At 44.8% G+C, this 24689-nt stretch overlaps 1 protein-coding gene and 1 long non-coding RNA gene across 2 annotated transcripts; both read left to right on the top strand.

The window, feature by feature from the left end:
• Positions 1-31: 31 nt before the first annotated feature.
• On the top strand, positions 32-1869 carry LOC125965072 (uncharacterized). The gene is made up of 2 exons (XR_007478565.1): positions 32-492; positions 1437-1869. It is a non-coding gene; the product is annotated as an uncharacterized LOC125965072 (long non-coding RNA).
• A 4928-nt stretch (positions 1870-6797) lies between these two features.
• On the top strand, positions 6798-18795 carry NIFK (nucleolar protein interacting with the FHA domain of MKI67). The gene is made up of 7 exons (XM_004276510.4): positions 6798-6969; positions 7934-8071; positions 11591-11699; positions 13752-13963; positions 16973-17035; positions 17158-17229; positions 17850-18795. The coding sequence occupies exons 1-7, from the start codon at positions 6865-6867 to the stop codon at positions 18036-18038; spliced, it is 888 nt and encodes a 295-aa protein (XP_004276558.1). The 5' UTR covers positions 6798-6864; the 3' UTR covers positions 18039-18795.
• The last annotated feature ends 5894 nt before the right edge of the window (positions 18796-24689 follow it).

Below are 24689 nucleotides of genomic sequence, written 5' to 3' on the forward strand. Positions count from 1 at the left end.
AAACAGCCCGGAAGGGGTCCTCGGACCACGTGGGCCTGAGGGCTGGGGCTTGGCTTTAGAGGTGTGGGGCATCCCGCTATTAGCTCGTGAAGTCCACCCCGGTGTCTTGTTGGGCGTTTGGTGCCAGGAGCCCTGCACGATGCCAAAATCTGAGGATCCTCAAGTCCCTTATATGAAATGGCGTAGCATTTGAGTATAACCTACGCACATCCTCCTGTAATACTTTGCTTACTTGTAATTAGGTATTAGTTGTTATACCTAATAAAATGCATTAAGTAAATAGTTGTAAATACACTGCGAATAATATGTACATAGTTGCTGGTGCACGCAAATTCAAGCTTTGCTTTTCGGAGCTTTGGAATTTTGTTTTTGAATATTTCTACCTGGGGTTGGTCGAATTTGCGGTGCGGAACCGCAGATACGGAGGGCTGACTACTGTACATGGTGTTTTATCCAACAGCAGTTGGCGGGAAGATGCTTCGATACTGAAGGGTACGCATAAAAAGAATGTAGATTGCAGTCTTCGTAAAAAGGGAAACAGTACATTCGTTTCTGCAAAAAAATACTCGGGAAAAATATAAGTGTATGCGGGACTGTAATTAAGGGGATGCATTGAAAGTGAAATTTTTCTTAAATTTTAACTTCTCTGAAGGATTGTGTTGCCTTTTTTTAGATTATATGAATTTTTAAGCGTGCCGGGTGGGACGTTTCTCTCCTTCTCAACTACTACCTTCCCTCATTCCCCTTCCTTGAGGCACGGGCTGTAATGATTTCTTGTTTAACCTTGCAGTTATTCCATACATCTACCCAACAAATACAATTGTGTATGTGTGTGTAGGATACACTCCATATGAATTTAAATGATTACTTATATCAACTAAATGATAGTTTATTGTTTGCTTTGCGCCAGACGTTATTCTAAAACTTTACATGAAAGGTCATATTTTATCTCCAATATACTTCTGCGAATTCGATACTATTTTTATCTTATAAATGATGTTACTATGTTAACAGATTAATTGACTTGCCTAAGGTCATATGCAGCTATTACAAGATGAAGCTGTAATCTAAATGAGTTGTTTCCATCACCATGCTATTATCATCATATATATATTGAAATTTCTTTTGGGAATTCGCTATGCTTTTTGTACATCTTACTATAAAGTTTTCATCTTTCTCATTCAATTCTAGTAATCCTTATTACTTAAAAATTAACATTTTCTCATTTTTTTACCATTTTTAAAAATAATTTTTGAAATGCAGACATTGTTAATGTGAATTTTTTTGTTTGTTTTTGGTGGAATGGATATGTCCTGTTTATTAACACAGTCAGTCCCTTATGGGCTATTTCGGTTCTCTCTATTATAAATAGCATTGTGATGAAAGTCTTCGTAAGCCCTTATCAGTATGTAAAATCATTTCCTTTTGATATACAGATGGGCAACAGGCACATGAAAAGATATCATCAGGGAAATGCAAATCAAAACCACAATAATATATCACCTCACACCTGTGAGAATGGCTATATGAAAAAGAAAAAAGGGACTTCCCTGGTGGCGCAGTGGTTAAGAATCCATTTGCCAATGCAGGGGACACAGGTTTGAGCCCTGGTCCGGGAAGATCCCACATGCCACAGAGCAACTAAGCCCATGCGCCACAACTACTGAGCCTGCACTCTAGAGTCCACCAGCCACAACTACTGAGCCCACGTGCCTAGAGCCCTTGCTCTGCAACAAGAGAAGCCACCACAATGAGAAGGCGGCACACCACAGCAAGGAGTAGCCCCCGCTCGCCGCAACTAGAGAGCTAGAGAAAGCCCGCACAGCGACAAAGACCCAACGCAGCCAAAAATAAATAAATAAATAAATATTTTTTTAAAAAAAGACGAGATAACAGGTGTTGGTGAGGATGTGGAGAAAAGTGAACCTCCTATGCTGGTGGTGGGAATGTAAATTGGTGGAGGCACTATGGAGAACACTATGGAGATTTATCAAAAATTAAAAATAGAACTAGCATACAATCCAGCAATTCCAGTCCTGGGTATTTACCCAAAGAAAACAAAAACACAAATTTGAAAAGATACATGCATCCCAATGTTCATAGCAGCACTAGTTACAATAGCCAAAATATGGAAGCAACCTAAGTGTCCATCAACAGATGAATGGATAAAGAAGATGTGGTATGTAGATGCAATGGCATACTACTCAGCCATAAAAAAAGAATAAATTTTACCAAATGTGACAACATTGGTTGACCTGGAGGGTATTATGCTCAGTGAAATAAGTCAGGCAAAGAAAGACAAATACTATATAATATCACTTATATGTGGAATCTAAAATATAAAACAAATGATCAAACATAGCAAGGCAGAAACAGACAGACAGATACAGAGAACCAACTGGTGGTTGCCAGGGAGAAGAGAGGTGGGGGGAGGGGCAAAATGGATAAGGGGATTAAGAGGTACAAACTACAAGATATGAAATAGGTAAGTTAAAACTAAATAAATAGATAAGTTACCAGGGATGTAATGTACAGCACAGTGAAAAAGCCAAAATTTTATAATAACTCTATACAGAGTATAACCTATTAAAATGTCAAATTACCAATTGTACACCTGAAATTAATACAATGTTGTAAGTCAACTATACTTCAATTAAAAAAATTAAAGTTAGAAATTTAAAAATGATAATAAGATCATTCTTTTGATAAGTCCTGTTTTTAAAGTTCTTGACATAGTTTGCCAAATCCCTTTGCAAAGAGCTTGATTTCATTTTCATTCCCCTGCCCACCAGGGCCTGAAGGAGCCAGCTTGGCTGCTCTCTCCCCAGTGTGAATATTAACACTGTAGACATTCTGGGCTAATTTAAGGGTGAAATTATACCTTATTTAATAGTACTGCAGACAAGGTCATGGGTGGTGCACATCTGCAAGTTTCCTTGAAGGGCAAGAGGGGAGAAACAGAAGTCTGGTTGGGAGCTGTGGCCTGCAGTCTGAGAACAGGAGAAGGGGTTAGGGAGTCAGTGCAGAGAGAGAAAAAAGAGATGGGCCTTGGGCTGTGTAAGCAGGAGATTTTAATTTATAGATCTGACATAATGACAGCTAGAGAGGCCAGTGCCATTGACAGAAGAATTTATTCCTTGCGTCTTCTGAGAAGACAGGGAGCACCGTGCCAGGCAGGGCCACACGGGGAAGCACCAGGTTTGGTCAGGAAGGAGGAGCAGGAGTGAGGGAAAGCCAAGCCAGAGCCTGTGTCCCTGTGTCCCTGTGGCCATGGGCAGAGCGGGGCAGAGTGGGGCAGGGCGGGGCAGGGCGGGGCGGGGTGGGGCGGGGCGGGAAGGGGCGGGGCAGGGCGATGAGCTCAGGACTGGCCAATGTGAATACTTCTGGTGGACTTCAGGCTATAGGAGTGGTCTCAAGTTGCCTGGTACCTCGCCTTGGCATGATTTAGGGGAGGGGACATATTGGCTTGGTGTGTGAGAGTCAGGTAAGGAGATGCTCCAGGCTGAGCCCTTTGCTGTCTCTAACAATTGGCTAGCACTGGGAGGGACAGTCTCTGCAGCCAGCAAGCTTTAATAGAGTTCCCTGTGCTCTACAGTAGGACCTTGTTGTTTATGCATTCTAGATATAATAGTTTGCACCTGCTAACCCCAAACCGCCAGCAAGCTTTTTAAGGTGTCAGAACATCACAAAATACAAACATGATTAACACAGGCTGGGAAGAGGGCATCAGGATTCAGACTGCAGGACCCAGGACACCATGACCCACAGCCCCACTGAAGGCAGGAGAGGATCCTGGGATGAAGAAGGGCATTGGTGAGTCAGTCCATGGGTTTTCAGAGGGAACCTGGACCCTCTAGGCAGGACCCACTCTCCACTCTCCCCACCCCCATCCCCCTGGCAGTCCACCCAGCTTTGCCAGGGTCACTGCCACACTCGGAGTCTGGATTTGGGGCTGTGCATGATGTTAAACCCAGAACAGGGCAGGATGTGGCCCAGGTGACAGTCATCTACAGGACAGAGGAAAAAATGTCCCTCCCAGCCTCAGGTCATGTGGCCCTAAATGGTCTGCAGACTGAATTTTTAGTTTGTCAGGTGACATGCATTGAGGCTCCACTGTAGAGCCGAGTGACACAGATGAGAACTGCTCCCCACTTCTTCCCCTAAAATTGTTCCTTTCAGTTCCATGCCCAGAAGCCCTGTGCCTGAGCAAGGGGCAGCGGGGCAGGGCCAAGCAGGCTGACTCTGGTAGCTGGGCCCACGTCCCAGGGGTGGCATGTTGGACGGCCCTGCAGGGACCAGGCAGAGCGATGGAAAGGGGGGAGAGCAGGGGAGGAGGAAGGTGGGCAGGGCTGGGCAGGCACCTCGGCCCCTGCCGGTGCCCACTGGCTCCCCTCTCAGGACCGCCCCGCAGAGCCCTCTCCTCCCAAGGCCCAGCTGCCCGGACACTCAGCACATCCCTCCTCGCCCTGCAGCTGGTCCCGCTCTGCCGCCAGCCCCACCTCAAATCCCAGGCAGCAGCCCTCGCCATGCTGGGCCCCCAGCCCATAGGTGGTGATGGTGGCCCCATGGGAAAGACATGCCACTATTCTGTCCCAGCAGATATGGGAGGGCAGTGGGGGAAAAGGAGGGGAGAGACCAGCAGTGAGCACACTCAACCGTCCAATCAGGGGTCTGCGGAAGTGCCTGGAGGCATGTGGGTTGTTAAGTGCCCAGGCGGGGAGGGCTGGGGTGGCCCTGGCAACGCGTGCTGGGGACAGGATGCAAAGGCAGTGTGTATGGCACGGTCCAGCTCAGTGAGAGCCATTCCACCCAAGCAGCCTCCCCGCCTACATACAAAATCAGAAAGAAGGAAGAAAGGAACGGAGGGAGGGAGGGAGGGTGGAAGGACAAACACAGGCGACACTAGCCTGTCACCTGGGGCACGCAGAAGGCCAGCTGCCCGTCTGATCGTTAGTAGTGTTGCTGCTGCCACTAAAGAGTGCAGACTCCCCCACCCCTACCCCAGGAGACTTAACAATCATCTCACCCAAAGTCTTCTTCATGGCTGAGAAGACTGAGGCCCCACCTGAGAGGAGGACAATCTCCTCAGGCACATGGCTGGGGGGTTTCTGGACTCTCTGACCAGGATGCCACATCAGCTCCCGTGACCACCTGCCCAGGTCCCAGAGTGACCCTTGGGCCCTGGGCAGCCGAGGAACAGCAGAATACGATGGTCCCCAGCAGGGCCAAAGCGTATGTCACTGGAAGGTGCTGTGAAATGACCCAGACTCAGAAGCGGGGAAATGAAACAGGTCCTGTCTGGGCTGCGGTGTGATCCAGGGGCTGAGAGACCCTGTCCCCAGTTAAGGGCTGACTTCTGTGGTCTGGTGAAGGCCATGGAGAGGGTGGCCTGGTAGCCTTCTGTGAACATCTAGGATCTCCTGCAGCACCTGGCCCTAACAGGCCAAGACAGGTCCAGGACCAATCAAAGTATTTTCCTCAGAAAACCATTTCAGGCTGCACCAAATATGGTAACTGTATTCGTTTCCTAGGGCTGCCATTACAAATGATCGCAACCGGAATGGCTTAAAACAGAAATGTCTTCTCTCACAGTTCTGGAGGCTAGAAATCCAAGTTCCAGATGCTGGTAGGCCATGCTCTTGAAGGCTCTAGGGAAGAATCCTCCTTTACCTCTTCCCAGATTCCTGTGGTTGCCAGCAATCCTTGGCGTTCCTTAGCTTCCAACAGCATCACTCCAACCTCTGCCTCTGTCCTCACGCGGCATTCTCCCTGTGTGTGTGTGTGTGTCCCCAAACGTCCTACTTACTATAAGGCCATTAGTCATTGGATTAGGGTCCAACTTTCTCCAGCACGACCTCATCTGAACTTGATTACATCTGCAAAGACCCTGCTCGCATCACAGGTACTGGGGTAAAGACTTGAACATATCTTTTGGGGGGACGCCTTTCAACCCGGTTCAGAGATCAGTTCCCCATATCTCTACTCCTGATACTCAAAGTGTAATCCTCGGAGCATCAGCCTCACCTGGGAGCTTGTGAGAGACACAAAACCTAGGGCCCTGCCCCCGACCTAGGAATCAGAATCGGCAGTCCATATGCTCTTTCAATTTTGCGAAGCCTTGGGTCACCACCTGATTCTTTGGGGGCCAGGAATTCCTGGAGGGGACTGAGAAGATTCGAGAGGGGAAACTCCCAGAAAAGAATTGCCAGTTTGCCTTCTTCCCGTCTTTGCTCCTCCCCTCCGCTCCCCATAGGAACTACAAGATAAGTCAGGGATTCAAGCCTGGGAAAGAGAGGGTTGTTCACACACACACCCAAGGGAGGGGCCTTCAGGGAACCATAGAACTTGGTCTGTATCCTCTTGGTCAGTCCCCCTCTGGGGGACACAGAGGCCAGTATCTGACTCATACATCAAATATCTAACTTTGAGAACAGCCAAGATGCCTGCCCTGCAACAATGCAAACAGGAAAAAGCATCTCCTACAACAGAGACAAGAGAAGATGAGGTCCTTACTAAAGGATGAGATCAGCGTACAAAGGCCCTTCCAAGTCGAGCACCTGGCCACAGGGCTGACCTCCGCGGACGGGTGGAACCACGGGCGGGCAGGCTGCTGAAATACTGAGCAGCAGGCCGAGGGAACACCTCCAAAGGACGTCAACCCTGGACATGCCCTGCAGCACCGGCCAAACACGCAGCCCCTTCCGCCCTCTGGCCGCGCTGAGAACGCGGCGCCCCAGGCCCCGCCCCTGCACGGCGCCCCAAGCCCCGCCCCAGGCCCCTGCCGTCACTTCCGCTTTGGGGAAGCGGAGGCCTCGGCGCTTGTGGGAGCGCCGCGTGGGTCTTTTTCGCCTGCGAGCTGGTGACATGGCGGCCTTCACTGGCCCGGCCAAGCCGCTCCTGTCCCTGAACCCGCAGGAGGATACCAAGTTTAAGAAGGAGGTGGCACAGGTTCGCCGGCGCGCAAGCAAGGTGAGCGGCCAGCGCGGCCCGGGCCGCGAGGGGAGGCGAGGGACGGGGTCTGGGGGTCCTGCCCGGCGCGCCTCGGCCTCCCCACGCCTGTGCTTCGTCTGGGGTCACCCCGGGCGGGCCCGGACCTCATGAGGTAGGAGGCCGAGGTTTCCCCGGGAGGACCGAGAAAAGACGCGGTTGGGCCGTGGGCCTTAGGGTCCTCCGGGGGGTAAGGGGTGGGCTTGGGGGAGGGGTGCACGAGGAGAGGAGAGGAGAGCCAGCCGCTGGGTCGGCCCTCGTCCCGCTCGCGGATCAGCCTCACCCCGGAGCCGTCCTGCTTCCGCTTTGCCCCCGAACTGGGGAGGTTCGTTTGCCCGGTTAGTGGTTTTGGAATTCTTAAAAGACAGTATTTGCCAAGCTCCGTTTGCTGCCTAGGAGTTGGCACTCCGGGCTGGTAGTGGGAGGCTGAGAAGACCGCCTACTGCTTGATGGTTGTCCTCTTGGGGAGATAGACATTACACAGCCAATTTTTTTTAACCTTTATTTTTATTGAGGTATAGTTGATTTACAGTGTTGTGTTAATTTCTGCTGTACAGCGAAGTGATTCAGTTATATGTATACGTGTATGTGTGTATATACATATATATATTTATTCTTTTCCATATTTTTTCCACTATGGTTTATCACGGGATATTGAATGCAGTTCCCTGTGCTATACAGGAGGACCTTGTTGTTTATCCATTCTCTATATATAGTTTGCATCTGCTAACCCCACCCTCCCAATGCATCCCTCCCCCACCCTTGGCAACCATTAGTCTGTTCTCTGTCTATAAACAGCTAATTCTTTAGTGTGTTATGGTAAGTGGAAATACAGAGTAGGTTCTTGACCTCTTGTCTTAGACTGAGAGCAAGGAGTTTCACAAGTTTTGTTGCATTGTGACTTATTATTACAAAGAAAATATTTGCCTGGTCTTTGTGTCTTCAGCAACAGGAGAAACAAAAACTTACTCCTGGAGTGATCTATGTGGGCCACTTACCTCCGTCGCTTTATGAAACCCAGATCCGAGCATATTTCTCCCAGTTTGGCACTGTTACAAGATTCAGACTGTCCAGGAGTACCAAGGTAGGATTTTTGTATTGAATTAGATTGTTTTATTTTCCAAAAGTGTATCATCCTTGACAGTTTATGGAGCATGTTTGCATGTTATCACTTATTACTCTTCATTCCAGAAAGGGGTTGGATAAGGTCTAGAACCTGAAGCAGCCATGAGAGCAAAATCAATATTCCTGTAAATGTTTGCTTTGCTTTTTAAGAAAAAAAAGGTAATTGCTTCAAGTTCTCAAACTAAATTGACAATCCCAGTAAATGAGTCTTGTTTGTCTTGTGACTGCTAAGCCAGAGGTATGTGAACTTCAGTTTGAGGAGCAGGTTCATACATCGTGTATCAGCCTCTGATATGTAGCATCACTGTGACAGCAAAGGTTTGTATGGTGGGTAGTTGGGTAAGGACACTGGAGCCAGACTACCTAGGTATGAGGCCTGTCTCTACATGTTAGTGGTTGTGTGACTAGGGACAAATTCTATAACCTCTCCATGCTTCTGTCTTCTGATTTTCATATTTGTAAGATACGACCTCCTAGGAGTTATCTAATCGAAGAAAAATATGGTAATAAGTGTAAGATTCTTAGAACGCCTGACACAAAATACTATATAAATGTTATTGTTGTATCATACCTACGTCCTAATAAAGAAAGGTTTATGTGGTTTGTTTCATTAATAGAGGAGTGGCCCACTTTATTTTCTTCCCACACATACACTTTATTGGTTGTAACCATAGAGTACTTGTTATTGGAATCTCTTTTTTTCTCAATACGGTTTTTCCACATTTTCCCACTTGAGTTACAGCAAATCAGAGTTAACTATTTGTTGTCACTGCTCTGTTCCTTTGCTTGTTTATTTATCCACTCTCCTGTTGAAACCTAGGTTTTTTCCAGTCTTGTAGGTGAAGCTGCTAGGAACATTCTTGGTGCAGGTGTAGGCAACTTTCTCTAGAACGGTATTTTTCAGACCTTCAATCCACAATAAGAAATCCACAAGGCAACACACATGTACATAAACATAAATGAAAAACAAGTCCCAGGAGATGATACTTAACCTTTCTATTCAGTTTTGTAACAATATTTTTCTGACCTACTAAATTCATTTTGTTGCCCTCTAAAAGGTCAGACTCTGAGTTTGAAAAATAGGGCTTTACAGCCTATCCTCAGGATGACTGAGTGCAGAATGAGTTTCTCCATATTGAGTATAGCTGTTCCCCAGCTTTGTATTCTGAAAATGTTCGGGTCTACAGGAAAGTAGAAAGAATGGTGTAATGAACGTCCCTCCCCTGGATTCACCCTTTATTAATATCCTGACACATTAGCTTCAACTCTTCCCATATCTATAAAAAGGTACACACCTCTTTGTTTTGTTGAACCTTTTGAAGCAAGTGGCAGTTGTAATGCTTTAATACTAAATGCATAATTATCAGTTTAAGAATGAGGACATTCTGCCATGTAATCCCAGTGTAAAAATCTCATTTACTGTCCATTGTCACATACCCCCGTGGTCCCTGCCCACCCTGGGATCCAGTTAGGGTTCGTGCATTGCACGTGCTTGTTTAGCTCTTCATCCTGTCTCGAACGGTCTCTTTACTCCTGTTTTGCTTGTTTGGTTTTTCTTGACATAGGCTTTTTTGGAGAGTTTAGGCCAGTTGTCTTGGAAAGCGTGCTCCTTGCTGAGATGCACTGGAATGCATCATTTCCAGCTTTGTTGCATAGTAATAAAGCTACTGCCTCCCCACACACCCTGGTTTTGACTATTTGCTTGGTATTGCCAGCATTCTGGGATTACTAGGTCGAGGTGTTGGCTTTTAAGTTTTTGGTTTTTTGGACACCTGACATGTATTTTCACATCAGGTTTCAAAAGATTTATTAGTTCACAGTGTGGTACATTGAGCTAGATTTCACAGCGTTTTACACTCCACCATCCTTCCCCTCCTGAGTTGGGATTGTAAAAGGACTGTCAGATTTTTAAAGTTTTACCAGAATCGTCCTGTTGCAGATAACTGAACTGAGACTCTGGGTTGTGGCTGTGCCTGAGTTGTTAGTCACTGGCGCAGGTGGTGCTAGGAGTGAGCCTCCTGGCCTCCAACTCTTTTGAGCCACACACCCTTTAAATGGTTTCTCATTTCCAGGATCACATGACCAGTTCTGAGCCATATCTGAGAATATGTTGTTTAATGCAAGATTATAAAGTATTTCTAGTCGTTGTCACTAAGAACTGGATCTGTAGTGGGGAAAAGTTCTTTTTCTACTGCCCTCCTAAGGTCCCTGGCTGGCACCCTGTAAATTGGACTGCAAAAAGGGATTAACAAGACCAAAACAAACACCTAAAATGTATGCTTGCACATGGGACTGCTCGGAGAGGAATAACTCAAAGGGTTGGTTAGAACTTGGGCCTATACAGCATCTTGGCAAAGGAGCAAAACATTTTTGGAGGAGCGACAAGACGAAGGAAAAGTGCTTTGAGTTTTTAGGGCTGCAAATTGTGGGAAGGCAAATATACGGGAGACTAATGATGGATGAGGTCTACTTCGTAAAGTTTTTTGTGTAGAGTCCTCTGACTTCTGTCTTTCTGGTAGAGGGAGGAAGACACCTTTGTAAATTCATGTCCTGTTTTTAGGTAAATAAGGGGAGGACAGAGAGTTTTTCTTGTATCTATTTCTCAGTTCCTTCATCTCAAAATAATCCTATGCCAAAGGAGCGGATGTTGGGCAGGCATACCCTGCCACCCTGCAGTAACATGTTTTGCGTACTTGACAGACATCTTGTGGAGCGCTTACGGATTATTTCATATTTTCCTAGCAACCCTGTGAGAGTGGTTATAGAAGGAAAAACTGAGGCTTGAACATTCCTTACCCGATTAAGTGTCAGAGCCAGGGTCCAAACCTGGGCATTCATACTCTAGAACTCTTGTTACCGAGCTCAGTGAGAAAAATCCACTGTATGTTGCAGTGTGGAGGCCAAGAACTCCGGATGTCCATGTCAGAGGATGTCCTTTGCCCCCAGCCGTGGAGAAGCCCAGTCACTAGTAAACATGACAGTGAATCAGCATTTTATTGATTAACTTTAGAGACACCGAGGAGTTCATTTCTTTTCAGTTTTTCCATATAAAATGGGAATTATATCACCTGCATTCTTTGTGAAGTATTATACCATCTCCTGGGTAGTATTAATAAATACATGGATGACGTGACCACCACCCATGAGATCAATAACGAGTAAAGGGCTGGGGGGCCTCCCACATTTCCTTTATGCTGGGCTGTTGCTATTGGATGAATTCCAACTACAGTAATGTATTCATCATACGTAATCAAAGTCCCAGGAATGCCTCAAAATCAGTGGCAAGTTCAGACTATTCTGAACTTTTCTTTCCCCATAGCAGTCCCCGGACTATGTGATTTGAAGTTGGAATCAAAGGTGTCTTGATGTTATTCAGTGAGGGGCTAATGTACATTATTTAAACTAATGACATTTTAGGAGTTTGATGGCACATCAGAATTTAATTGTTCTGCTTTCTGTGGTGGGTTTTCCATTGCAGACTGGAAATAGCAAAGGCTATGGCTTTGTGGAGTTTGAATCTGAAGATGTTGCCAAAATAGCTGCTGAAACGATGAACAACTACCTTTTTGGCGAAAGACTCTTGAAGTGTGAGTACCCGTCTTACCTGTGGGGCTGCGGGGACGCCTCCCGCTGACGGGAGGGAAGGACGGGTTGCTTAGCTGCTTGGATTCCCCCCCGCACCGGGGTGATTCTCTTAAGCAGTGGTGCAAGGGTTTAAGTGCATTTTCCAGACAGGGTCTAATGGGAACTTCTAAATCTTCCAGAGTGAGAGCTGCTTTAGGCTGAGATGGGGTTGGTTAGGTTCCTTGAGTAAATAGGAAGAGCTTCCTAGCGGGATGTGGAAGGGCTCCCTGAGAAGGAGTCACTGAAGTTGAAACCTGAGAATTACATAACAGTGAGCCAGGTGAAGGGGTGGGAGTGAGGATTTGCTGAGGGGACAGCAGCTGCAGAGCCAAACTGACTCACCATATTCACCTGCAAGGAGAATCACAAGAGGTGCAGGAGGAGAATGAGAGGAAGGGAGGTCAGGTTACTGGAGGCCTTGTAAAGCGGGAGACCAGAGTGTACCCCGAGGACAGCAGGACCCACTAATGGGTTCTAGACCGGACGACCTTTAGCGTGAGGAGTCACGTTTCAGTCGGCCCGCATGGCAGTGGCTGCAGCACCTCCACGAGAGAAGCCATCGGGAGTGGCGGGATGGCCGCTGATTAGAAGTTCACCCTGCAGGTGTAGGGCCGCCAGTGACTAGCCTCCCAGAGCAGCGCCCTCCGGAGGCGGGGCCGAGCTTCCGGCCACCCTGTGCTCGGGCTGGAGGGCGCCCATCCCAGTGCCCAAGTAGCACCCCTCTACTTCGGCTCCTGTTGCTAAGAGAGTCCCAGTAACTCCTGAGGTCCTGCGTTCGTTCACACATTAAAAACGCGGCTCTTGGGCTTCCCTGGTGGCGCAGTGGTTGAGAGTCCACCTGCTGATGCAGGGGACACGGGTTCGTGACCCGGTCCGGGAAGATCCCACATGCCGCGGAGCGGCTGGGCCCGTGAGCCATGGCCACTGAGCCTGCGCGTCCGGAGCCTGTGCTCCGCAACAGGAGAGGCCACAACAGTGAGAGGCCCGCGTACCGCAAAAAAACACAAAAAAACAAAAACGCGGCTCTTGCCAGGATGAAATGGGCTGAGTGGGTAACCACGTGTATCAGATCAGTGCTGTGCTGTATCTGACTTTTGAAAGATGGCACAAAGGGCTCTGAACTCGGATACGAGTGAGATTAGCCACGTCATCACCAGTTGTTTGTTTCTTTTTTAATTTTTTGGCTGCACCGCTCAGCATGTGGATCTTGGTTCCCCGACCAGGGATCAAACCTGCGCCCCGTGCAGTGGAAGCGTGGAGTCTTAACCGCTGGACTGCCAGGGAATTCCCCAACCCCCCCCCCCTTTGTTTTTCTTTTAATGGAAGCATTTTATCTTGGAGGTGATCCCAGGAAAATACCTGTAAGGAGTGGCGACATGGGGCAGGGGGAGGAAGTCGATAATAAGTTAGTGAAAAGGGTATGTTAGCAAGCAGGTTACCACTTAGGCAGCTGGGCTCCGTCCTGCTGGTAACACTGGGAGACAGAATTATCCCACCTGACAAGGGAACTGGGATGTTTGTGTACCAACTCCTCATTCATCACTGGTGGAGGGTGGATTCCACAGGGTTTGGCTTGCCTTGCATGTGGGCCCAGTGTGTGTCCGTGAGCAGAGAGATGCAGATAAGCAGTGAGCTGCCTTAGTCCTGGGCGGGTGCCCAGAGGATCAGTGCTTCTGCTACCGTGGGTCACACAGTCTAAAAGTAGGGATCCTTTTAGCTTCAGGAACCCTGAGACTTGATACCATCCACACTCTCCTCTGTGCTACTTGTCTTTGTTCACTCACGAACCTCTAGTCCTGGAATTGCTCTTGGCACACACACAGTGAGTGTTTGATAAATAGTTGTGGGCTGTATGACTTTCCCTTGGGCACCTGCTTTATCTTTCAGGCTTCTCCACTAAATGGGGGACGTGTCATTTTGATTGTGCAGTGAGGAATGACACGGGAAATTCTACAGTTAATGTGAAAATCCTTTCCCTCCCACATGGTTGAAAACCTTTTTTATTATTATTATAGGTCATTTTATACCACCTGAAAAAGTACATGAAAAACTTTTTAGGGAGTGGCATATGCCATTTAAAAGGCCATCATATCCAGCAGTGAAACGGTATAATCAGAATCGGACACTTCTTCAAAAGCTACGGATGGAAGAGCGATTTAAAAAGAAGGAAAAGTCACTCAGGAAGAGATTGGCTAAGAAGGGAATTGATTATGACTTTCCTTCACTGGTAGGTATTGCTTTGTATAAAGTATCTAACCCAGTACTTTGATCCCATGCTAGGTTTTGACTAAATTTTGTCATAGCAATCGTATTATCTCCATTATACAGAAAAGGAAACTCCTGAAAGGGATTAGCTGATTTGCAACATTTACCTGATTTAGTAATTTTAGATTATTGAAGTTAAACCCTATTTGACCCAACACCATAATGCTTGTAGATTGCTAGTAAAGGTGTCATTGCCAGAATTAAATGTTTGGTTTATTATGTGTTATCAGTAAATATCAAGACTGTAAATTGACCATCCTTTTTATGCCATTCTAGTTAAAATTTTGTTTCATGGTCTTCTAAATTGGAAATACTCCCAAAGTGTATGTCAGAATTAACCAGTCAGCATGAATTCTGTGGATTAAATGAGTGGGAGTTGAAATACAGGAAGGCTCCTTACATGCATGGGTTAACAGATTTTCATCCAGTTCTTCATTGCTTGCTGAACAAGGAGACCTTGCTGAATCTCTCCTCCCTCTTTCATAGTAAGGAGAGTTGTACATCTATAATTAAAAAACAAGAATGCAGGTCATTAGGGTATGGATAGCATAGGTAAAGATCTTATTTTTTTTCTTGACTATATCTTGAGATTGTTTTGGCTCTTCCATAGACCCTGTCGGCTTATTTCCAAAAAGTTAATTAGTTGGTAAGAGATGATATCTATTACCAAGTTTATTAGGTCTTTTAACCTTATCCAGAAACTGGAAGACCAAGTTGCTATCCTTGGGCCCAGTTCCTGGCTGATTTTTTTTCCTTTCTGTTGTTGTTGCTTTTTTTTTCCTTTTTTTCTTTTCTTTCTCATTGAAGTATAGTTGATTTACAATATTATATTAGTTTCAGGTGTAAAACAGCGATTTAATATTTTTATCGGTTATACTCCATTTAAAGTATAAAACATTGGCTGTATTTTCCTGTGCTGTAATATATCCTTGTGGCTTTTTTATTTTATTAATTTATGTATTTGTTCTTATTTTTGGCTGCGTTGGGTCTTTGTGGCTGCACGCAGGCTTTGTCTAGTTGCAGTGAGTGGGCTTCTCATTGCGGTGGCTTCTCTTGTTGCGGAGCATGGGCTCCAGGCGTGCAGGCTTCAATAGTTGTGGCTCACGGTCTCAGTAGTTGCGACTCATGGGCTCTAGAGCACAGGCTCAGTAGTTGTGGCACATGGGCTTAGTTGCTCCGCGGCATGTGGGATCTTCCCGGACCAGGGCTCAAATCTGTTTCCCCTGCATTGGCAGGTGGATTCTTAACCACTGTGCCACCAGGGAAGTCCCATTTTATACATAGTAGTTTGTATCTCTTAATCCCCTACCCCTGTCTTGCCCCTCCCACCTTCCCTCTCCCCACCGGTAACCACTAGTTTGTTCTCTCTATCTGTTTCTGTTTTGTTATATCTGTTTATTTGTTGTACTTTTTAGATCCCACATATAAGTGAAAACATACAGTATTTGTCTTTCTCTGTCTTGTTTCACTTAGCACAATGCCCTCCATTCCATCAAATGGCAAAATTTCGTTCTTTTTATGGCTGAGTAGTATTCCATTGTATATATGTACCACATCTTCTTTATCCATTCATCTGTCGATGGACACTTAAGTTGCTTCCATATTTTGGCTGTAATAAATAGTGCTGCAGTGAACATTGGGGGTGCATGTATCTTTTCGAATTAGTGTTTTCATTTTCTTTGAATGTATGCACAAGAGTAGGGTTTTTGGATCATATGGTAATTCTATTTTTAGTTTTTTAAGGAACCTCCATACTGTTCTCCATAGTGGCTGCACCAATTTACATTCCCACCGACAGTGTACAACGATTCCCCTTTCTCCACATCCTCTCCAGCATTTGTTATTTGTGGTCTTCTGTTTTTTTTCTGTTCACGCTGTGCAGCATGTGGGATCTGAGTTCCCCGACCAGGGATTGAATCCATGACCCCTGCATTGGGAGCGCAGATTCTTAACCACTGGACAGCCAGGGAAGTCCCTGTTTGTGGTCTTTTTTATGATGGCCATTCTGACCGGTGTGAGGTGATACCTCACTGTGCCTGGGGGTTAATTCTTTGCCCAAATCCCAAACACAGCCTGTATTGATACATGTTAAAACAACACTATGTCACAGTTTGGGCCTTGGTACTCTTGTGATCCATTCAGGAGCTGGAGAACTGCTTTTCCTGTGCCCCGTCTTGTTACCTTGTAGGAAGCAGGCTGCTGCGTTCACTGTCCTGGACTTAAGCAGGACAGACCTCCTCTAGGGCCTGCCTTTTCACGTTGTCCTGGCTCCCCACTTCCTGACGCAGGATTCTCTGGCCAGCTCCAGGTTCTAGGCCTTCACTTCAGCCTCTGCAACTTCTGCCTGCTCCTCAGTTAGGCCCCTTTTGTAGTTTTGCCCTTTGCTTAAGATCATTCACAGTATTTGTGGATTTTGCTTTTTAAATTGAAATGCTCCGGGGACTTCCATGATGGTCCAGTGGTAAAGAATCTGCTTTCAATGCAGAGGACTCCGGTTTGATCCCTGGTCGAGGAACTAAGATCCCACATGCCGCGGGGCAACTAATCCTGCACGCCTCAATTAGAGAGCCCATGTTCCGCAAGCTACAGAGCCCACGCGCTCTGGAGCCTGCATGCAACAACTAGAGAGAGAGAACCTGCACACCACGACTAGAGAGAAGCCTGCACGCCTCAGTGAAAGATCCCGCATGCCACGGTGAAGATCCTGCATGCCGCAGCTAAGACCCAATGCAACCATAAATAAATAAAAACATAAATAAATAAATAAAATATTTTTTAAAATAAAAAAAATAAAGTCTGCCCTGATCCGCATGTAAATTGGTACCCCCATATAAACAAACAAATAAATAAATTGAAATGCTCTGTCATATAGAATTTATTCGTAATATGTATAAGGATCTAGTGGTAAGTTTTAAAATGTGCATACGTGACACTGCTAGTTTACAACTTCTTTATGTTTACTTATGTTAAGGTCTTACATAAAAATGAGGAAAATGCTTCAAACACTGGTCCTCGAAATTCCAGAAAGCACCAGGTAAAACTTTAATTTATCATATTAACTACTAGATATTAGAGAAAGATAAATGGGGAAATATATTCAAGACTACTATAGCTGATAAATATGCAGATTGATGAAGTCTCTTAAATTTATTTAAGGCTTTACGTAAGAAGAAGAAAAAAGCGGCTTTGGTCACTCCTAACACTCCTGAGAAGACTGTGGATAGCCAGGTAAGATGGTCTTCAGAATTTTGGGAATCAGAAACTACAATTTAAAAGAGGAAAAGCGGGCTTCCCTGGTGGCGCAGCGGTTGAGAGTCCGCCTGCCGATGCAGGGGACGCAGGTTCGTGCCCCGGTCCGGGAAGATCCCACATGCCGCGGAGCAGCTGGGCCCGTGAGCCATGGCCGCTGAGCCTGCGTGTCAGGAGCCTGTGCTCCGCAACGGGAGAGGCCACAACAGTGAGAGGCCCGCATACCGCAAAAACAAAAAACAAAATAAAATAAAATAAAATAAAAGAGGAAAAGCAGTTGCTGCTACTGTCACTTTGCTAAAATTTCATTTAATCTTGGGACTTTTTGGTAAATCCTTACTGATGATTTAGCAGGCATAGTAGAGTCTTCCATCTAATACTCTGTCATGGAACATACCATATATCCATTAATTGTGAATTTTCATAGTAAGTGTGATAAGCACCTAAGCTCTTGATTATGTGCAGCTGTATCACCAAAAGATGGAAACAGGCCTAAAATAATATGCGTAACTTTTAATAAGAGAGGGGAGGTGATGGGGGGGTCATTCCTAACATCTTCCCACATTCATGTATTATAATCTTTAACTTGTTGAACCCAGGACCCCACGCCGGTTTGTACACCAACGTTTTTGGAGAAACGAAAATCTGAAGTGGCTAAAATGAATGACGATGATAAAGATAATGAGATAGTTTTCAAACAGCCCATATCTGGTGTAAAAGAAGAAACAAAAGACACTCAGACGCCTACAAGTTCAAGGAAAAAAAGACGAAAAAAAAGCACCCAGTAATTCTGAATGTATTGTGTATGGTGGTTGTTCTGAAAAAGGTGATTTTATTATGGAGGCTGATTCTTTGTATTTAACTAGATAAGGTGGAATGCAATCAGTAACAAGATGGTTGGAGAAAAAACTGTCAATTCAAGTCAACAGGGAGAGCAGTCAGTGATTTTGGCTTCCCCGCCCTCGCAGAAATGCAGGGGTGAGCACCAGCTCACAGCAGCCCGGCTCACGCTGCCTGTGCCCTGTCTCTACGGCTCTCTTCAGCTTTCATAGCTGCCTTTAGTTGCTCTGCCTGGCTAGCTTAAGTACTAGACTGTAGCCTTTGTCGTTACCATCAAATAAAGAAAATAAAATCTTTACTAAGTGACCATGTAAGTGGTTCTCTGCTAGACCCATCAGATGGCTGAAACTGGACATTAAATTGTATGAAGGGTGAGAAGGCAGCGTCACTATTAATAGGGATTCATTTATGTATATGTGATCATTTTTACCAATGTTAAGTTAGTTTGTGGTGGGCTAGCATGGATTAATTAACAACTACATCCTGTATCAGTATCATCAATCTGGAATTAGACTTCAAGATTCAAGCAGTGACCGCCAGGTAAACTTTTTCTATATTTTTTTTGTATGCAAGGGGGACTTGGCTCTCTTGAAGTAAAATTGTTGGTTTTCGCCTTTTCAACTATCTTTTAAGTTTCTGATGCTCTTGAAATACGCTTTTGTATCAGCTAATTCAGGTTCATTAAAAACATTCATTGCCACCAAACATTTTTTTCATCTAATGCTTGTTATATACTTTTATAAGATACTGGGCTGGGTGAGTTGGGTTTAAGTATATAGAAAGGGCATGTTCTACCTCTGGGATAGTCCCTGACGCAAAGAGTATGCTCGCCCTGTGTTCACTGAGCTGCGTGAGTATCAGAACTGCCTCCCTCTTTGAACAGTGTCTGAACTTGTCGATCTGGAAGTCCATCTGGTGTCCCCTTCTGGGAAAGCAGCAGGTAAGCTCATCAGTGCAGCCTGTCGGGTTTTGAATAGTTCCCAGTTCCCGACCTACAACGCGGCCACCCCAGTGCGGCGTGGTACCACCTATCATCACTTGACGCGTGCTGTGCCCTGGAGCTGGGAGACAGTGATTTCATCTTGAGCATATATCGCGGCAATGGATATTTCCTACAAGAAACAGAGTTGAAGTTAAAGAATGTTTTCCTGGGGACTAGGTTAGGATCTTCAGAAGAAGTAGCGTGGGTTTGATTTTCAGATTTTGTGGGGAGAAAATCATGAATCAAGTGGAAACCCCATGGGCCAATAAAATATGAAACTTTGCAGTATGTGGGGTAAATAAGGTGAAGAGGATACAATTCAAAACTGTACATTCAGAATGACCACAAGTATGTAAAATGGTATTCTTCTTTAAATAGGAAGTTAAACATCAAAATTCTAATTTGGAAACAAGCATCTGTTGCTTTTATATATAATCATTACAAAAAACTGTAGAGGAAAAAGGCATTATTCCACAGACAAGATTCAGTTGGAGCCAGACATTTCACATGCTGTGTCATATTTGCCCTGAGACGGGGCAGCAAGTGAATAAATGCTTGACATGGTGTGAAAAGAGGTTTTCTCCTTTTGCTAGCATTATTTGGAATACATTATGGCCATATCCAAGGCAACTGATTGCTATGACTGGAAATTGTCACCCTGGCTGACCACATGCTAATAATGAACCCCAGTCTCGGTGTGATACAACAAAGGCTGTGGCTCAAAGACTGATACAAGGTAGGCGAGATAGGGCAGCTGTCCCCATGCAGTGGCTGTGATGCCGATGGCTGCATCTCCTTAACCCACAAGTGTGATACACGTATATACATAATTTTGCACTTTCTGTAGGCGGAAATAATCATGTGGCTTAAACCTAACTATGCCGTAGGTCATCCTGTGGACCACAAGGCGATTGACTATACTGGGTCGAAGCCCGACCTTCTGCAGAGTTTTGCTTTACATTTTTAAATGGTTGAAAAAAATCTAGAAGTAAATGTTACGGAGTTCCCTGGTGGCCTAGTGGTTAGGATTCCGGGCTTTCACTGCTGTGACCCCAGGTTCAATCCTTGGTCTGGGAACCGAGATCCCACAAGCCCCCAGCCAAAAAAAAAAAGTAAATTTCATAGCATGTGGGAATTCTATGAAATGTGAATTTCAGTGTTCATGGATCAAGATTTATTGGGTCACAGCCACGTTTATGGACCTACTGCCTGTGTATGGCTGCGTTTGTGCTAGAAGAGTTTCGTTGTGATAGAGGCCGTGAGTGGTCCCTCAGTGTTTAGTACTCCTGCTGGCTGCACTACAGATTGCAGTGCCGTGGTTTTAGCTTGACACACTTTGCCACATGTATCGTGGTACCATGAATTTTGTGTATTTTTAACCATTGCATACCCATCATGTCAAAACAAGAAGAGAAGGTGGACTTCTAGTATCATACTTAAGCTTGCAGTGGAGTGTGGGTATTTTATTAAATTAGATTGGCAAAGCATCGTGTCTGTTTTGCAGTGACCCTCCAGCTGTGCTTAAAAAATACAATATATGTTGACACTACCCAGCCAAGTACCCATCACAGTATTCCCAACTCAGGAAAGCAACAGCTAGAAGAAATAGAATTTTTTAAATGGAGTATCTCAGCACACAATTTCTCGATCCCCCCCAAAAATGAGAATGAGACTGTAATTAAAGTTTCCAAGTGGCTTATTTGATAGGCAAGCAAGGAAAGCCTTCTACCAATGACAAGGTAATTGTGTCAGATTGCAGCAGCTGAAGAAATGGGTCCAGATAAAATAAACGTTTAAAGACTCGGCCTTTTAGCAAGAACAGTTGCTTGAATAGAGGAAGCAATATGAGTCCGTTTGAAAACAAGGCAAATGATTTCAAATGTTTCTCCTTGGCTCTTGATGAGTTAAAAGATGTTCCCAATACTGCTCAACCGAATATTATTCAAAAAGTCATTATTCAAAAAGTCCTTGCGAAGTTTGACGGGCAAGCGTGACCAACTCAGCCTGGTTTGCCCAGAACCTTTCTGGGTGTAACCCTGGACATCTCACGTTGTGGGAACCCCCTCAGTCCAGGGCTCACATGGAGAGTTTACCACTCTAGAAATGACTGAAGCATTAGCCCCTCTGGGTAGTCTGTGTGGAACAACTATAAGCAAAAATATTTTCACAGTTGAGAAAAAAATCAGTACAACCTGGAGTGGAATCTTCCACCATGTGCCACAACCAGTGGTGGTATAAAAATGTGTGAAACAGAAAAAGGCTTAGTTAGACAAACATACAGTTTGTGAAAGCAAAGTGTTTAAAGCCTGTTGTATTATTGTGTTATTCACCAGCAAGTACTTAGAAAATATGTATGTGAACATAAGATGCTAATTTTACTGTACGTTAATTTTTAAAACTATATAAATTTCTAAAATTAAAAATATGTGAGTCTATCCTGTTGCTGAACCAATAGTGTCACTGGTGTACTTCATTTGTTATGGCCTTAGCCATCATCACTCGATTCCGTGAGTTTTTTGATAAAAATAGAGGCTAAAGTCCTGACTTGACCTCACACACAGCAGTTTGATGGCTTAGCTGTGGTAGAGTTTTACTGAGACTCTCTGACTTCACCACCAAGATTGGAAATTCCAGAATGAAAAGAACCAATCTCTACCGTCATGGAACGCTGAATGGCTTTGGAAATTAACTTTTGCTGGAGACTTGATGTTTCTTAATGAATTTAAGTCAGTGAGTTCAACTAAGAATTAAAAGTCAAAGCACCATGTATATTCAAAACTTATTGGTGCTAAAGTCACTTTGATCACAACACACAAGAAATGTCCTGCTGCTTTATATACTTGCTGTGCTGTCAAAAGTTAAAATGAAGTGAGATCTCCATACCCACACAAATTTGCAGCAGATATAGTTTCCAACCTCAAATTACAGTTCCAGCAGTGTTTTTCAGACCTCAATACAAGTGCAAAGGAAATCTATTCCAAAATCCTAACTGGATTAAATCCTGTGGGATGGATGGCCTGCAGCTATCTTTCATTACCTGCAATGTAATGAATGACGTGCTAAAGGGCGCATGTCAACACGAAGCGGAGAGAATTGTACAAATGTCTTCAAAGTGAGGAATATACTCAAAATCAAATGTTTGGGGATTGATCTCAGTACTTGACAGTACCTATTGGTGTGAAAAATCATTTCAGAAGATGAAATACATAAAATATGATTACAGATCAACATTAAAAGACGAACATTTGCAGATGACTTTGATCATAGGAAACAGTAACTTGACACCTTCTGTGAAAACTAATTCAAAATGTATCAAAGGACTTCCCTGGTGGTGCAGCGGTTAAGAATCCGCCTGCCAATGTAGGGGACGTGGGTTCGAGCCCTGGTCCGGGAAGATCTCACATGCCACGGAGCAGCTAAGCCCGTGCACCACAGCTACTGAGCCCGCGTGCCTAGAGCTCATGCTCTGCAACAAGAGAAGCCACTGCAATGAAAAGCCCGCGGAATTTTAATTAATTTTTTTAATGTATCAAAGACCTAAGTGTAAAACATAAACTAAAAAACTGAATCACTTTGCTGTACACCTGAAACTAACAAAATATTGTAAAACAACTATACTCCAATTTAAAAAACAGATAAGCTATGGCTGGGTGAAAATATCTGCAAAGGACTTTTTTCCAGAATAGAAACAAAACAAGCAGCCCAAATTGTCTTATGGAACCCAATTTCTGCCTTCTGACCATAAAATGGAAAGTAATACAGACTGTTTTCTTTTTTTTGCCTTACCATGCGGCTTTCAGGATCTTAGTTCCCCCACCAGGAATTGAACCTGGGCCACTGCAGTGGAAGAGCGGAGTCCTAACCACCGGACCACCAGGGAATTCCCCAGACTATTTTCTTCTTCTTTTTTTTTTTTAATATTTAAAAAAAGTTATTATTTATTTTGGCTGTGCTGGGTCTTAGTTTCGGCACACGGGATCTTCCTTGCGGCATGTGGACTTCTTAGTTGCGGCATGCAGGATTTATTTCCCCAACCAGGGATCAAACCTGCGCCCCCTGCATTGGGAGCACGGAGTCATACCCACTGGACCACCAGGCCCCCCCCCGACTATTTTCAATACTTGTATTCTCATTAAGGACTCAGGCATGATATATGAGATAATAAGGAACAGTTATTAAATACTCGCATGTGTCAAATACTGCTGTAAGCATTTTCAGCATATTAACTAATTTAATCAGGACAACCTGTGAAATAGATACATCTGAATCCTGAGGAGACTGAAGCCCAGAGAGCTTAAAGATGGTGAGCCAGTTCAGCTTACGCAAGCCATTACTCATGCCCTCCAAAAGGACGGGCATGCAAGCTAGATTGTTAGTGACATTCGGAAAAAGAGGAGACGCAAAAGCCTTGCGCTGACAAGACCTGGTGACTTATTGAAGTGGAGGCAGAAATGGGGCACTGGGGCAGGCTGGGGAGGAGGAGGCCAATGAGATGCATGCATTCTTAGGAGCTTGGCTTCGAAATAACTGACAGCAACAGAACGCTAGGTGGCAGTAGATCCCAGGCACTTCAAATCCACAATCAACGCCATTCACTTGAGGAGCCTGGGGGCTTCCCGGGTCGCGCAGCGGTTAAGACAAGAATCCGCCTGCCAATTCAGGGGACACGGGTTCGAGCCGTGGTCCGATTCCCACATGCCGCGGAGCAACTAAGCCCGTGTGCCACAACTACTGAACCTGTGCTCTAGAGCCCACGAGCCACAACTACTGAGCCTGAGCGCCACAACTACTGAAGCCCACGCGCCTAGAGCCCGTGCTCTGCAACAAGAGAAGCCACCACAATGAGAAGCCCGCGCGCAGCAACCAAGAGTAGCCCCCGCTCGCCGCAACTAGAGAAAGCCTGTGCACGGCAACGAAGACCCAACGCAGCCAAAACTAAACTAATTTTTTAAAAAAAGGAGCCTGGCAAAATGCAAAATTATTAAAGGGATTAACCCTAATGGTAACTTTAAAAAAAAAAAAAGACCTCCCTGTGCAAACTGTTATATACAGAATGGGTTAACAAGAAGGCCCGGACCTACTGAATAGCACAGGGAGCTCTACACAATACTCTGTAATGGCCTATATGGGGAAAGAATCTAAAACAGAGTGGACACACGTATACGTATAACTGATTCACTTTGCTGTACAGCAGAAACTAACACAACATTGTATATCAACAATACTCCAATAAAAATTTTTAAAAAAAGAAAACAAGGTCCTACTGTATAGCACAGGGAACTATATCCAATATCCTGTAATAAAACATAATGGGAAAGAATATTAAAAAAAGAATATATGTATAACTGACTTTGCTGTACAGCAGAAATTAACACAACGTTGTATATCAACAATACTCCAATAAAAATTTAAAAAAAAAGAAAACAAGGTCCTACTGTATAGCACAGGGAACTATATCCAATATCCTGTAATAAAACATAATGGGAAAGAATATTAAAAAAAGAATATATGTATAACTGACTTTGCTGTACAGCAGAAATTAACACAACGTTGTAAATCAACTATACTTCAATTAAAAAAAAAAAATCTCAGGACTTCCCTGGTGGCGCAGGGGTTA

The sequence above is a fragment of the Orcinus orca genome, chromosome 7 (genome assembly GCF_937001465.1).
Source record: "Orcinus orca chromosome 7, mOrcOrc1.1, whole genome shotgun sequence".
NCBI classification, from domain to species: domain Eukaryota; kingdom Metazoa; phylum Chordata; class Mammalia; order Artiodactyla; family Delphinidae; genus Orcinus; species Orcinus orca.